The sequence below is a fragment of the Excalfactoria chinensis genome, chromosome Z (assembly GCF_039878825.1).
Source record: "Excalfactoria chinensis isolate bCotChi1 chromosome Z, bCotChi1.hap2, whole genome shotgun sequence".
Classification (NCBI taxonomy): domain Eukaryota; kingdom Metazoa; phylum Chordata; class Aves; order Galliformes; family Phasianidae; genus Excalfactoria; species Excalfactoria chinensis.
In genome coordinates, this window is record NC_092857.1 from 3,365,912 (window position 1) to 3,381,721 (window position 15,810).

Below are 15,810 nucleotides of genomic sequence, written 5' to 3' on the forward strand. Positions count from 1 at the left end.
GCCTTCTCTACCTTTCTTGTACGCCAGAATGAATCTGACACAGAGAAACACTATTTATTCTGCCCTCATTTCACAGTGAACACTCAATAAATAATACATTATAATACCTAAAAAATTAATAATTGCAGCTCAGAGTCTTTGCAGCATTCTTTTGTCAAAGCATGCAGTAAATCTCAAATCCTATTTCTTATGAAATATAACAGAGTAGAAATTGTTATAATGGGTCAGAACAAAGTTACCAATAAACCTGTGTGCTCTTGGTGAATCCAGTCTACAGCAGTTTTTGAGGGAAGAATAAATTATATTGAAACTTCTTGAGAAATCTCACATTCTCCAGCATTTTGAGGTAAAACGCATCTCCGTCTTGAAGTTAATATCTCTGAACATATTAGAATAAATTATAAATAAAATTATAATTAGATGTACCCATTATTTTAAATCCTGCAATATACTTTGTCTTTTGCCATATAATAAGACAATCGTATTTAGCTATACTCAGTGTTTAAAAGTATTTTATCAGTGGGTATTTAATTGACAATTTAATCCTTTCTTCCCTTTGTAGTTTGAGAAGATAATCATTATCTACTTACTTTTCCAGTACACAAATTTCACTAATGTCTGTAGCAGCCTGCATTAGACATCTCTCTTTTTTCATTTATCTTTTTGACTCAAATAGATAAACACAATTACCACTCATCTACCTTCTGATAGATGTAATGTTTAATCACTGTGGATATTATGTGTTCACATCCAACACAACTTATGTCTCACCAGTGGAAAATGGGTTGTCCTAATGATTCTGAGAAGTCAGGTTATTCAAATACCCTTCCACATAGTACATGTTATGGCATCCATATATTTACGTTAGCTACATATCATCATAAAATACTTCTAGTTTGAATGATTTTCTCTTCACTAGCATTAAACTACCTCTCTCATTTTTGATGTTTTAGTTGTTTGTTATTTTTTTTTATTATTATTATTTTTCACATTTGTTAAGCACTTGTAGGTAACAATATTTCATTAATCCAAATTATTCTGTTTTCATTTGAGTGACTGCAACTGACATTTATTCTAAATTGTACTATGATCTAAATTAAACATCCACAAATAAAATAAATACATTTGAAAACCAAAGGAGAATACTGTGTATCAAATTTATACAATTCTTTGTGGCCTGGAACTCTGTCATATGATAATGATTTCTGCTATTTCATAGAATCATACCACAGAATCATAGACTGACTTGTGCTGGAAGGATCAGTTTCCCTGCTGTAGGCAGGGTTGCTGCTCACTAGATCAGGCTTCCGTAGTCCTCATGCAAACTAGTGTTATTTCATCATATGTCTCTGGAAAGGGTAGAAAAATAAGACACAGTGCAACACCTCAGAAGTGCAGCACATTCTGTTCAAAGCAGCAAGGAATGAAAATGGGTTGATTCTGAATACATAAATTCTGTATGAAGCTACAACATTCTCTCTTCCTCTCTTTGCAAGTGTATAGTAAACATATGCTAATTTAAATTGTCCTTGATTACAAAGCAATGTTTTCTATATGGAAGCTTCCCCTGAAGAGCAAGAGACTTTTTATAAAACATCTGTGTTAAAAGCCTGGTGACAGGACAAAGGTTAATGGATACAAACAGCTCAGGCAGATTTGGCTATAAGCCAGTTTAATTCTACAGTCTCCAGTTTAGTTCCATGGTTTCTTTCCTGTGCTGACCTAGACCCACTTTTTAACTCTGGAGAAACATTCTAACAACATATGATCAACATTCAGAACTAATATCCTCATGACTAGTAGACAAGATTGTGCAACATACAGTAAGCCTCAACACCAGACTTGATGCTCTAAGACTTCCTTGTCCACCACCCTCATGGAACAAAAGGTTAGTTGTTAGAAATCAATACCTAGATTTTTATTTTTTACTTTATATATATACATAAATATATATATTAAAGAACATAAAGAAGAAGACTGGTAGCAATTGTAACTTAATCATGGAAAAGATCAAAGACCTGAACTCCTTCTGTCTGGAGAGGGTATCAATCCCCATGTAGAAAGTGATAAAACACTCAAGAAATTGAAGAGGTTATGTACCCTGCTGAATAGGAGGATATCTGGGAGGGAAAACAAACAAACTGACAAACAAACAAACCTCTTGACGAAGGGTTGCTTTTGCAGTATTTTGGGAGGAAGGTGCATGGAAAAGAGAGCTTATACTCAGCATCTCATTTTCCAGCTGACATAAGACATTTATAACAAATTGTGTCATAAATTTATTTTCAGTTCTGCCAGCAAAGCACTGTGTACAACCTAGGTTGCTGCACAAGGTTTAATGATGTCAATGAACAGACTTCTGAGGGAGAAATTTTACAAGTCCCAGTGGTTAACTTTTTGCTTATTTCAGAATTGATTTTAATCCTCTTAGATCCTATGGATTTGATGAGTATGTAATGGATGTATTGATTTAGGTCTGCCTCAGGAGAGAGGAAAAATGTTTATTCTGAGTTCTGGGTGTCCTCTGAGAATCCCGTTTTCATTTGTTAACAAGAGATTTTGGGATGCAGGCATATCTCAAAGAAGAAGCAGACTGAGATCAGATAAACAGTAGATTGCTTTAAAAAAATAAACTTAGTAAGGAAAAGGCAGCAGGTAGTGAAACAAATTTTATTTTATCTTGATGTAGGACATCAGAAGACACAAAGTGTGTATATGAAACCCGCATGAACAGCATTTTTGATAGTGCTCCTGCATTTTGAAATAAACTAAGCAGATCACATTAGGTATGAATTTAGTCCTCAGAAACCACTAACAATTATCAGATAGATGACTAAAATATGTCATGATTAAAAAAACTAATGTTCTGGAAATTCAAGAGTCTGAACACATGTAGTACTTAGAAAAGACTTATCTGACAAATAAATATATGTGTCACTGCATGTAGATTTATTTCCTTATAATGTATAAACTGAATGATTTTTTTTTTATACACAGCTGTACTCTCTGAATCATTATGAATTTATAATGCTATTTTTTTTACATTTATATTAGTCTACATTATAGATGCAAAAATCTTTTAACATGATAATAAATGTTAATACTTCTTGTCAGTAACATTTTGTAAAACTGTCTCCTTTTCCCCATGATTATTTATAACTACAATAAACATTAAACAAACCTAATGCTGTTTTAAAAATGAGTGTATTTATATACAGAATAAACAAAATATACACATATTTTGAAGTCCTGGAACAAAACATTGGTTGTTTTTCTGTTGTCTGTTTCTCAGTGGTTGGCTATGGAGTTTGAAACATATTTTTTCTTATTCCATATGAAAGTCAGATTTCATTAGAAAATTTTTGCAGATAAAAAAAATGAGATAAATTTTTAACAGAACAGAAGTCAACATTCAGCAAGATCTGAACAGGCTGGAGAGTTGGGTCAAGAAGAACTTTATAAAGTTCAATTAGAACAAGTGCAGTGTCCTGCACCTGGGGACAAATAACTGCTTGTATCAGTACAGTTCAGGGGTTGGTCAGCTGAGAAGGAGCTCCACAGAGAAGGACCTGTTTGTTCTCCTAGTGGACAATAGATTGTGCATGAACCAACAGTGTGCCCCTGTGAGCAGGAAAGCCAATTTCACACTGGGGTACATGAATAAGATTGTGGTCAGTAGGTTGAGGAAGGTGATACTTCCCTTATATTCTGCCATGGTGAGGCCATATCTGGTGTAGTGTGTTGATTTCTCGGCTCCCCAGTTCCAGAAAGACAGGGAACTTCTAAAGAGAGTCCAGTAGAGGGACATAAAAATCATCAGAGGCCTGGAACATCTACTGTGTATGGAACAATTGAGAGAGATTAAATTTTCAGCCTGGAGAAGGAAAGCCTGAGAGGGAATCTTAACAATGTTTATAAATATCTAAAGGATGAGAGTCAAATGAGTGGGAGTGGGCCTTTTGGTCTTGCCCACTGACAGGACAAGTATCAATGTGCACAAAATGGAACATATGACATTCCAGATAAACACAAGGACTATTTAGAGTGACAGAGTGCTGTAACGAGGTGCCCACAGAGATGATGGACTTTTCTGGGAAGACACTAAAAAGCTGCCTGGGTGTTTTCTTCAGTGACCTACTTTCAGGAACCTGCTTCAGAAGGGGTATTGGACTTGATATTTGCCAGAGACCCCTTCCAACTGCTATTCCAACTTCCAACTCTCTGTATCAGATTCTTTAACTGTAACGCTTAATTTCCAACATTTAATTAAAATTTATGGGAATTTTAGGGTCTTTTTACTGGAAATTTTAATTTGTTAGGAAAATAAATGAAATAATTTATTTTTTAAATTCAGATCAAACTATCCCATTTTGTTTCTTTATTTATGTATTTATGCATTGGTTTGGCAGCCATAATGGTGACTGACTTGTTGTCATCAGAGTGATCAGTGTTCCATAGTCATCATAAAAACAATTCAGTAGCTTCATATATTAAAACAAATACACAAACAAACAAACAAATAAAAAATGAAAAACGATTTACTTATTTATTCCTCTGTAAAGCTAATTTACAATTGTAACTGATTGTTTTAAATGCTGTCTATAGCACCTGGTGTACCTGAACCATGACAGAACTAGAAATGTATTGCAAAAATAGTGATCATCATAGCGACTTTCCTCTATGGACAAAATTGAGTTAATAATGTTCATCAGATTTTTAAAAAGATGTAAAATTTTAATACACTCTTAAAAAGAAGAAATTCAGTGAAATAATCTTTTTTATTTTTATTTTTTAATTCATATGTATCAGTGCCTAGTTAATAATAGAAATGCATTTTGTCTATGTAGACATGAGACAAACTTTTGATTTACTTTCTAAACTGATACTTGAATAAGTGAATCACTTATTGTTTTCCCAGATGTCATTTGATATTGATAATGTCAATCTCTTTCTGATAACTCTTTCTTGTCCCCAGCAATGACAATGCAGTTCATAAGTCATCGGTTCCCTGACTATCATGATCCAACTATTGGTAAGTAAAGATTTATCTCTTCAACCTTTCTATCTCTCCACCTACTTGAGAAGCTAATCCTAAATAGTACCTATAGAGAAACAACATTTGTAAACTTTAGTTTAAAGTTATTTTTTTAGTGACAACCACATAATGTTGAAGTCATACCAGAATCTTCTCTTCCTGAAATATTTATGTGATTTCATGCTCTATAACTAGATATATTAGAATTGCAGAACACACTCACAAAAATATTGACAATAAAAAAAAAAAAAAATCTGACAAAACAGAAAATAATCTTTCCATGTATAATATCTAAATAAGGTCAAAAATCCAGTCTGAAGTGTGTTTTAAAATTTGTTGTTTTTTCTATTATTTTAGTGCCATTCTCCAGTTATAGACTATTAATTGACATCATTTAGGAATACAGAATGCCAATTGAATTTGATATACTAGAGTCATTATCTGAGATCCCATATTCTACTAACTCTATTGGCTTTACTGACATTATAACTTCAGGTAATGATAAATATTCACATGTATCTGCAACATACTGAAAGTCATCATCTTTAGCTGTTGACAATTACCTGATGGCTAAATTACAATGGAACAATTGAATGAAATAAAATCTGGAATAAATTTCAATTGACTGTAATAATTTTTTCAACATCAGTGAGTTCATAACAGTTGTAGTAAAAATAGGGGAAGGTGGCAGAATCTGGTCCTGATATGTGAGAGACAGGAAAACCATTAGTACTTACAGAAATCAGTTCTAAAGAAAAACCCAACACCTTAAACTAAAACGTTGTGGTTTTGTTTTTGTTTTTCTTTTTTTTTCTTTTTTTTTTTTTTTTGTGTGTGTGTGTGTGCGTATGTGTGTGTTGTTTTTTTGTGTGTGTTGTTTTTTTCTGTTATCTTTGAGATTTAAAAAAAAAAATAAACTTAGGTATAACCTTAATAAAATTATTACATGGCTATATGAAGCAGCTAATGATATAATATCTTTTAATCTATTATTCCTTTAATATTCCACATTCCTTGAATAATACCTCCTCCTAAACTTCTCATAAACTATTTCAGTTAAGGATAAAATGTATAAGGTCTCCACTACTAAATTTATTAGTAATCATTAAAATATTCTAAATAAATAAATAAATAAAACTAGATCTATGAACTCAGAAAGCAGAGAGAGAGAAAAATAATAATAATATCTAACTGGAAAAGAGTAGTATTTACTGAACCCATTAAGTTATGCACAGACACCCAACTTTAATGATACACCTGCCATCTTTATTTCTCTATATATTGCATCTTGGAATAATCTTTACTTATTGGTCTCTAGACAGTATCAAAGTATGAATAATAGATAATCATAAAGAGAAGGAAAACTTACGATGCATTCTAAGTACATGCTGCAGGAATACCTAAAGGACCTATTCAAGATGAATGTCTCCTTGAATAGGGTACAGTTTCTTCTCTGTAAAACCAACAATCTAAATAGGCAAAGAGAATACAATTTAGAGAACAAAAAAGCAAAATACTGAATATAAACTCAAGAAGCTTGCCAGTTGTAGACCTGGGTGTATGACTTTTGAGATTTATCTGTTCAGCCTTTTTTGTCAGAGAAAATAATTAGGACATCCTGAGAAAGATTCGGTTTTTATTCATGGTCTAAAACACATGATAAACAACAGAGTGCATTCTTAGAGTAAGTATATATATTTCTTGTTGGGTAAGTTTATCATATAGCCCCTCAAAACTGTACATAAATACAAAGAAACCCCCAAATAGGTGGAATTATTTGTTCTTACCTGTAATAACAAATAAAGGTATTTAGTAATCTCTGTATGCCACCCCCGAAAAAAATAATGTTTATATTATATGTTATATATGTTTGTATTATATATTATATTACAATAATACTAGTATTGAGACTCTGGTCTCAAGCCACAAAACACAGCTTACTCTATTTTGTTGGTAAGCTTTCCATCAGTTTACTATAATTCTACAATTACAGATAAATTTCTGGGTTTTCTGAAAGAAGAATAAACCAAAATGATCATATCAAGGGCTAAGGCTGTGCTGATAAAGAAAGTTGCCTGTAGGGAAATGATTCCTTGGAGGTTTCAATGAGAATAAGAGGTTTCAAGGAGATGTTTCAAGTACCAGGAAATATTCAGGCAGAATGGTGAACTGTCCAGCCAGAGTTCAGTTTCTCCCAGTAACCCAGTAACAGATGATCAGGAAAAAAGATATATAGACTAGGTATGAAATGAATGTTAATTCCAAAAAAACAACAAAGCAGGAAATACAGCATAAGATTTAGCCATATCTGCAACTAATGATCTCTCTGGAAATAAACACATTGGCTTTCTTCTATATCATACATTTTAGGCCATTTTTATTCCTCAGCAATTTCTGTGCTATTATGGAACTCATGTTACCTCCTGAACTTTTTTGAATGTACTGACTTGTGATTTCACTGTATTTTGAAAATAATGTATTCCACCTGCACCCAGTTTTATCTGTCTTTGGGAATTAGAAGGGATAACGGTTTCTTTTTGTGTCACTGTGTTTGAAATCTGAGAAGTCTATTGCTTTCAGTTTTATAGGGTAGAATTCATTGGCCACAAGGGACTACTAAATCACTATAAACACTGTCCATTTTAAAATTTCAAATTAACACAAGTTGAAATTAACTACAAGTAATTCCAAAGACACCTGGAGTGTGTTGAGGATAAAATCCTGATCCATATATTAGACAAACCATCCAGAGAGTATTTCTGGATCTAGTGCACACCAATACAGAGCCTCTAATTAAAGAGGTTAAGATTGGAGTCACCTTGAACTGTAGTGAACACATCCTTGTAGGGTCTGTGATCTTGAGGAAGATGTGCCTGGCAAAAACCTGTCAGAACTCTGAATTTCAGGACAGTGATCTTTGTGCTCTTGAAAGAATTACTGGATGAGATCCTCTGAGAAACTGTCCTTAAAGACAAAGGAGTTGAATTGTGGAGTAGAGCTGGCAGTGCTATAAGGACACCTTTCTGAGAGCGCAAGAGCCCTCTGTCCCCTAGCATAGAAAACAAAGGAGAGGAGGAAGGAAACTGGAATTACTGGGCAAGGATCTCCTGTTTAAACAGGGAGGTAAGAAGTACATGTACAGGAAATGGAAGCAAGGCTGTGTTACCTAGGAAGAATGCATGGTTGTAATCCAGACATACAGAGAAGGAATAAGGAGAGCCAAGGCATAGACAGAATTTAATTTGGCAAAGGATGTGAAAAATAACAAGATGGAATTCTACAGACTCTTTGATCAGAAGAGACAGGCCAAAAAGACTGTCCACCTGCTGATAAATGAGAATGGAAAACTAGCTACAACAGACATGGAGAAAGTGGAGGTACTCAAAAAGATCTTTGTCTTGGTCTTCACTAGCAGCCAGGCTTCTTGTGTCTCACATTCTCAAACCTCACAGCCCTGAACCTGTAGGTAGGGCTGTGAGAGCAAAATACATAGGAGGAAAATGAGTCCAAGGGACTGACTCATGCAGCTGAATGTGTACAGGTCTATGGGGCCTAATGATGTCCATCCCAAGGTCCTGAAGGAGTGGGCTGGTGATGTTGCCAAGCTGCTCTCCATTGCATTTGAAAAGCTGTAACTATAAGGTGAAGTTTCTGCTGAATGGAAAATGGAAAACACCAGTCCTGTTCCTAAGAAAGGGAAAAAAGAAAGGGAACTATGGGCTTGTAAACTTCAACTCTGTGCCTGAGAAAATCAATGAACAGATTCTCCTGGAAGACATGTTAGGACAAATGACAGATCAGGATATCCGAGACAGCAAGCATGGCTTAATCAAAGGCAGACGGTTTCTGATTAAACTGGCTTTTTATGATAGTGTAAAGGCATTAGTGGACAACTGATGGACAACCAATCATGTCTGCCTGGGCTTGTGCAATGTCTTTGATCACATCCTTATCTTTATATTGGGAAGATATAGGTTCAAAGCATGGACTATTCAGTGGATAAGGAATTGGTGGGAAGTTTGCAGCCAGAGAGTTTTGCTAAATGGCTCTATGTCCGGGTGAAGTCTGATGATGAGTGGAGTGCCTCAGAGGTTGTCTTGAGACCAGTATCTTTACATCCTGATCAATGACATAGGTGATGAAAACAGGTGCAACCTCAGCAAGACAGCAGATGACAGCAAGCTGAGTGGTGCAAGCAGTATGATAGAAGGAAGGGAAACCTTCCAAAAGGATCTGAACAAGCTAAAAATGTAGGTACAGGTGACCTTCAACAAGGGCGAGTGCAGGGTGTTGCACTTGGTTCAGAGAAATCTCAGATACGTGTAAAGACTGGGAGAAAAACTCCTCAAGAACTGCCTTGCCAAGACCCCTTTATATTAGTGGTCTTGGTAGATGTAGAACTTTACCTGAGCCAGTAGAATTCACTTGTAGCCTAGAGGGCCAATCATGCCCTGGGCAGCATTAAAAATAAAAAATAAAAAAAGGGGGTGACAGAAGGGCAAGGGTGGTAATTGCTCCTTCTACTCTGTTCTTGTGAAGCCGTATCTGGAGTAATGTATTCAGATCTGGGATACTAAGTACAAGAAAGGGCAGGGACTGCTGGAGTGGGTCCAGAGAAGAGACACGAAGATGCTCAGAGAGCTGAAGCACCTCTCCTTTGAAGGCAGGCTGAGGGAGCTGGAGTTCAGGTGGGAGAAGAGAAAGCTCCAGGAAAACTTCACTGTGGCCTTCCAATACTCAAAGAGAGCTTGTAAACAGGAATGTTATTAATGTTCCATACAGGAACTGGAAGAGTAACAAAACACAGAGGGAAAACTTTTAAACTTAAAAAAGAGGGGTTTAGGTTACACATCATAGGAGTTTTTTCTCTGAGATAGTGGTGAAGTGCTGGAACAGGCTGCCAGAGAAGGGCATCCCAGAAGAAGGGATGCCCCATGTCTTCAGGTGTTCAAGTCCAGGCTGAATGGGACCCTGTGTAACCAACCTAGTGCATAATTTAGTGACTGGAAACCCTGCCCACAGCAGGGGTTTTGGAACTAGATGATGTTTAAGGTCCCTCCACTCCAAGCCACTGATTCTATAATTCTGTTAACATGATATAACACAGTTTCACCTCTCTCTCCTCTCTGTTGATTCTAGGGGAATACTCAAAGCACATAAGCATAGGATAAATGTAATATCATAATCTAGGTAAGAACAAAACTGCATCAGAGCCACAAAACCATCTTGTAATTATTAGGAACAAAATGGCAGAAGCAAATAAACTGTAATAGTTTTTGTTAAGCCCTAAGAAATGTGTTGGTTGTTTTTATGTTTTGGTTTGGTTTGGTTTGGTTGTTTTAATAGAGAGAATATGTTTTATGTCTTGATCTACAACTGATTTCATAGAACTGACCCATGGTCAATTGACTTATATTGTATGATTTTAAGAAGATTTTCTTTCTGTCCTTATAATATTTTTATTTCACATTTCATCTGTAAATTCATATGGCACTAAGTTTTAAGAAGAGTGTAAATAAAAATAGATCAGATGTCTCTTTAGCCTTCTCTTCTCCAGGCTGAACAACTCCAGTTCTCTCAAGTCTGTCCTCTTAGGGGACCTGTTCCATCCCTTGGATGCACTCAAAAATTTCTATGCCAAACATTTATACATATTTCAAATACACTGATTTAAAAAATTAAAATAAAAATAAATAGAAGAAAATAGAAGCATTTAAATGTTTTCTTTCACTTATGTTTATCATATATAGGCATAGTTATATTTTTAAATAGTTTACTTGTTAATGCAGAAAAATCAAGATTGTTTTAAGTTCAAGAGTATTTTGAGGGCAAGCACGTTTTTATTTATGGGATAAAGCTGTTTTTATGTTTGTTTGTTTTTCTCAACTGACTGTATTAGTTTGGAAAAGTTAAGATGATGAAAAATTCATACTTCAGACACCAAAAGATACAAATAAATTCACTTACACATAATTATACAAATCAGACTGTCAATATTTGTTTAAAATACATACTGAACATTGATTGAATACAAGTAATAACTGAAGTGCTATTTTTAATGCTTTCACTTTGAGTATAATTCTATTTCAAATAAATAGAAATAATGATGCTACTTTAGGCTTGGCACAAGCACTGCAATTCTGAATTTTGAGACAGAAATGTTATTTTTCTAAGTGAGTGGAGATGGGAAAGAATAAATTCATTATTAGATAGACAATATTTGGGCAAAATTTCAAAGGATAGCACTTTATGAAAATGAAATGATTTCAGCATGCATTTAATATTTAATTGTAGTCAACACTGGGAACAATTTCCAAAAGGCAATGGATGTGATCATTTTCTGGAACAAATGGATTGGAGCAATTTGCACTCTGTACGGTCTTTGGCAATATCACAGTGAGTTAATGCAAATAGAGTGGCAGGAAAGGAAGCATGACATAGTGTAGCACACTGGACAGCTTCCAGGATGCTCATTAGCCATGTGACTAATCTTAAAATGAATACATAATGAAAAAGAGATGCAAAAGCATCTTCCTGTTTTGGTGAGATATCACCGCATGAGATTATGTCAAATGAGCAGTTGAGGGCATTAAAGCTGTGTCAGTGCCACTCATTAATTGAAATGGGTGTGGGATGGGAGGCACTTTAATGCACATGAATTTCCATGAGGCTTTCTAACGAAGAATTGCATTCACCAATGCATTACACATAACACATTTAAACTCATCTTTAATGTGATGATGGAAATGTGATGCTGGAAATGTGTGGGTGAATTTCAGAGAAAAAGAAAAATAAAAAAAAATATTAAAAAACGTGACTGAAAAACATAATATGTAGCACAGCAAAAATCCCCTCAAAACTGTATACATATATATAAAGAAACACATCTGTTATCAAGGTGTAGTAACGGAAAAAGTATAAAATAATGGAACAAGTCCTATTACAAGGAAAAAACAGTTGCAATTCAAATTTATTTTTATGGTACTTATCAGGTTTCTAGATAATTTCTACTGTTATCTTAAACAAGTATATATTTACACTCCAATCCTAAATTATTTCTCATTCTCATTTTGTCGTAGAAGGTAAAATATTTGGATCAGATTGAGCAAGCAGCAGTTAGATTTGAGCTCTGAAATTATTTTTTCTGTTGCAAAATTCATAAATCAAGTGTTAAATAGTCACCGTGCTCTTTCATTCATCATTTATCATAGAATTATTATCCATATCTGAGACAGGATAAACAATTCATATAAAATGACCTAGAATTAGTACAGTTTGTCTCTGTGTTCTTCTCTGAGGTTATTCAGAGTGATTGTGCAGACTTATCTAAGTTACCTATTTTTGTGTTCTGCATTCATCACCATTTAAAATGATAAATAGAGGACTCTAATGAATACTGTTGTGTGCATTTGAACTGTATTCCTAAGCATGAGTTATGTGACTCGTTTTTATTTTTCTATTTGTTGGTTATTATAGAATTATAGAACAATGTAACCCTAAGAGTTGGAAAGAATCTTTAGTGGTCATTTAGTCCAACTCTCCTGCAGTGAACATGGACATGCACAGCTAGATAAGGTTGCCCAGGGCCTGATCCAACCTCAGCTTGGAAGTTTCAAAGGACAGTGCAGCCACCACATCTCTGGGCAACCTGTTTCAGTGCCTCACCACCCTCACTTTAAATAACTTTTTCTTTATGTCCAACCAAAATCTACCCTCTTTGAGCTTGAAAACATCTTCCCTTGATTTATCACCACAGACCCTGCTAAAGAGTCTGTTCCTTCTTTCCTGTATTGTACCCCTTAGATGCTGAAAGGCAGCTATCAGGTCACCTTGGAGCCTTCTTTTGTGCAAGCTCAACAACCCCAGCTCTAAGTGGACCCTTGTATTGGAGATATTCCATCCCTTGGATCTTTGTTGTGGCTCTTCTCTGGAAATGCTCCAACAAGTCTGTGTCTCCCCTGTACTGAGGACTCTTGACACAGGGTGGTGACACACTGGAACAAGTTGTCCTGAGAGACTGTGGATGTTCCATCCCTGGAGGCACTCAAGACAAGGCTTGATGTGGCTCTGGGCAGCCTTATCTGGTGGCTGGTCACCCTGCATGTAGCAGGGGGGTTGAAACTAGATGACCTTTAAGGTGCTTTTCAACCCAGGCTATTTTTGAGTACTCTGTTTAGTTTTGGGCTCCTCATTACAAGTAAGACACTGAGGCACTGGAACGTGTCGAGAGAATGGAAATGAAACTTGTGAAGAGTCTAGAGCACAAGTCTTATCAGGAGTGGCTCAGGGAGCTGGAATTGTTTAGCGTGGAGAGAGGAGGCTCAGGGGAGACCTCATTGCACTCTACAACTTCTTGATGGGGGGTTGTGATGAGGAGGGTCTTGGAGCCTTCTCCCAGGCAACAAACAGGACCTGAGGAAATGGCCAAAAGTTGTATCAGATGAGGTTTAGACTGGACATAAGAATGAACTTTTTCTTTCAGAGAGTAGTCAGTCACTGGAATGGCCTGTCCAGGGAGGTAGTGGAGTCGCCATCCCTAGCAGTGTTCAAAAGGCATCTGGATAGGGAGCTAGGAGACATGGTTTAATGGTTTTTCTGTAGGTATGGTGAAGGGAGGACAGTTGGACTAGATGATCTTGTAGGTCCTTTCCAAGCTTGTGATTCTATGATTCCATCATTTTAACATTCTATGATACCGTGACTCCAAATTTGGATGTTGGACTCCAGGTGAGGTTTCACCAACACAGAGCAGAGGGAAAGGGTCACCTTAATCTTTTCATGCAGCCCAGGATACAGTTGGCTTTCTGGGTTAACAGCACACAGCTGGTTCACGTCCAGCTTACCATTCACCAGTACACCCAGGACCATTTTGGCAAGGCTGTGTTCAATGTTTCATGCCTCAGTTTGTATTGGTAGTGGATGTTGCCTCAATACAGAGGCAAGATCTTACACTTGGATTTGTTGAACCTCATGAGTTTCTCCTGTGCCAACTGCTAGAGCCTGTACAGGTTCCTCTTGAGCACGCTGACTGCATCCCAAATCTTGTCATGTACCAAATCAATGAAGGTACACTAAATCTCATGCTTGATATCATTAACGAAGATATGAAGAAGTATCAGTCCTAGCACTGACCCATGGGAGACACCACTCACCTCTGATCTTTGCCCAGACAGGAAGTCATTTACCACCATCCTCTGGATTCGATTCTGCAGCCAGTTCTTTGTCTATTAGGTGATATCAGTGGCTCTTTCCTTGTCCACTGATGCAGTGACACCATCATAAAAGGTCACTTGGTTGGTCAAGCAGGATTTGCCCTCCATGAAGCCGTACTAGTTCTCGCATATCATCTCCCTGTCTTCCACAGGCCTTAACATAGCTTCAAGGAGGATCTGCTTCATGATCTTTCCCAGCGCAGAGGTAAGACTGACAGACTGATAGTTCCTGGACTCATCCTTTTTACCTTTGTTTAAAATACGTGTGTATCATTTGTAGCATTAATGTGTTAATGTTCTCCATATAACTAGTTTTTTATCTCATGTAGATGAAGATAAGAAAATAGAAATTAACTTCACTGAGCTGAGACTGAACTCTAGATTCAGATACCTAAATTAGCATCTACATGTCAGATACATGGTGAGGTTTTGGATATTTATAAGTGGAGTTATGGATCTTTATTAGCTCCTTTGATATGTACTTACAGAACTATTATATAGGTTTATATATAGGTTTAATGTCATCATGATCTGTCCCTATAGAGAAGTGACACAAGACCTACGGGGAACACAGGCCCTTCAGTCCAGGAACAGAAAGCCAGACACTGTACTTTAGAGTATATCAAATAGTAAGAATCATCTATATTTGGGCAACTGAATAGAGTCTGCATTATCATTGTGTACAGGGGTTTTACATAACTCGAATGTAGATATAGATTTTGTAGCTGTCTAAATGTAGATGTCTGAATCTAATTCATGATGGTTTCCATAACAGCTTGTAAGAATAAAAGTTCTTCGGAAGTCATGCTGATATCTTTCAGACTTTATGGATAACTGTCCTGCATTGAAGGGAGAAAAATGCAGAGTGAGAGAATGAGCAGAGAAAAAAATAAAATAAAATCAAAAGAATAGGAGAGAGAAATATTCAAAAATAAAAATAATAGAAGTGCTCATTTACTTTAGATTTCAGTAAAGCAATAAAATACCTTCTGCCACGAAGGGAAATAAATAGAAATTCCTTGGAGTCATGTAGTTTGGAGGCTGGAAAATTGTAAATCTTTCTATGTAATGAAAATCACTTGATTAAATTAAACAAACAAACAAACAGGAACAACAACAACAAAAATCAATAATAGGTCTACTTTTTATATTGTTACTTCTCTTAGGAAATAATAGTTTAAAATATGGTTGTTATCTCTCTAAAGAATAGAGTAATTATATCTTGATTATCTCTCAAAACTTCAGTCCCAGTTCCATTCTCTAACTTGAGTGCATTCTCATCTCAAGTTGAGTTTTGATCCTTGTTTTCCATTAAAAATCATGGTGTCTCTCTCACTGAGGAAACAGGTTGGTACTATCCTAAATACTCAGAAACATGATCATTAGTTCTGCTGTTAAACTTCCTTTCTTGGAACTCTGTCTTAATAAGAAAATTATTCATTTCTAAACAGGCTTCATGCAAGATTTAACCAAAACAACCAATTAAATTCTCAGTCCATACCCAAAACTAATATCTTGGTCATACACAGTGTCATCTGCTTCTTTTTCAAATTCATATTTTCT

General features: G+C 35.8%; 1 protein-coding gene across 5 annotated transcripts in view; it reads left to right on the plus strand.

Moving 5' to 3' along the window:
- RIT2 (Ras like without CAAX 2) overlaps window positions 1-15,810 on the plus strand; it is a 163,107-nt gene that overhangs the window by 42,151 nt on the left and 105,146 nt on the right. For all 5 annotated transcript variants that reach the window (XM_072359616.1, XM_072359621.1, XM_072359619.1 and 2 more), the window contains one exon: window positions 4,976-5,032. In XM_072359616.1, coding sequence (XP_072215717.1) covers window positions 4,976-5,032 — 57 coding nt within the window. The remainder of the gene's footprint in view (window positions 1-4,975; window positions 5,033-15,810) is intronic.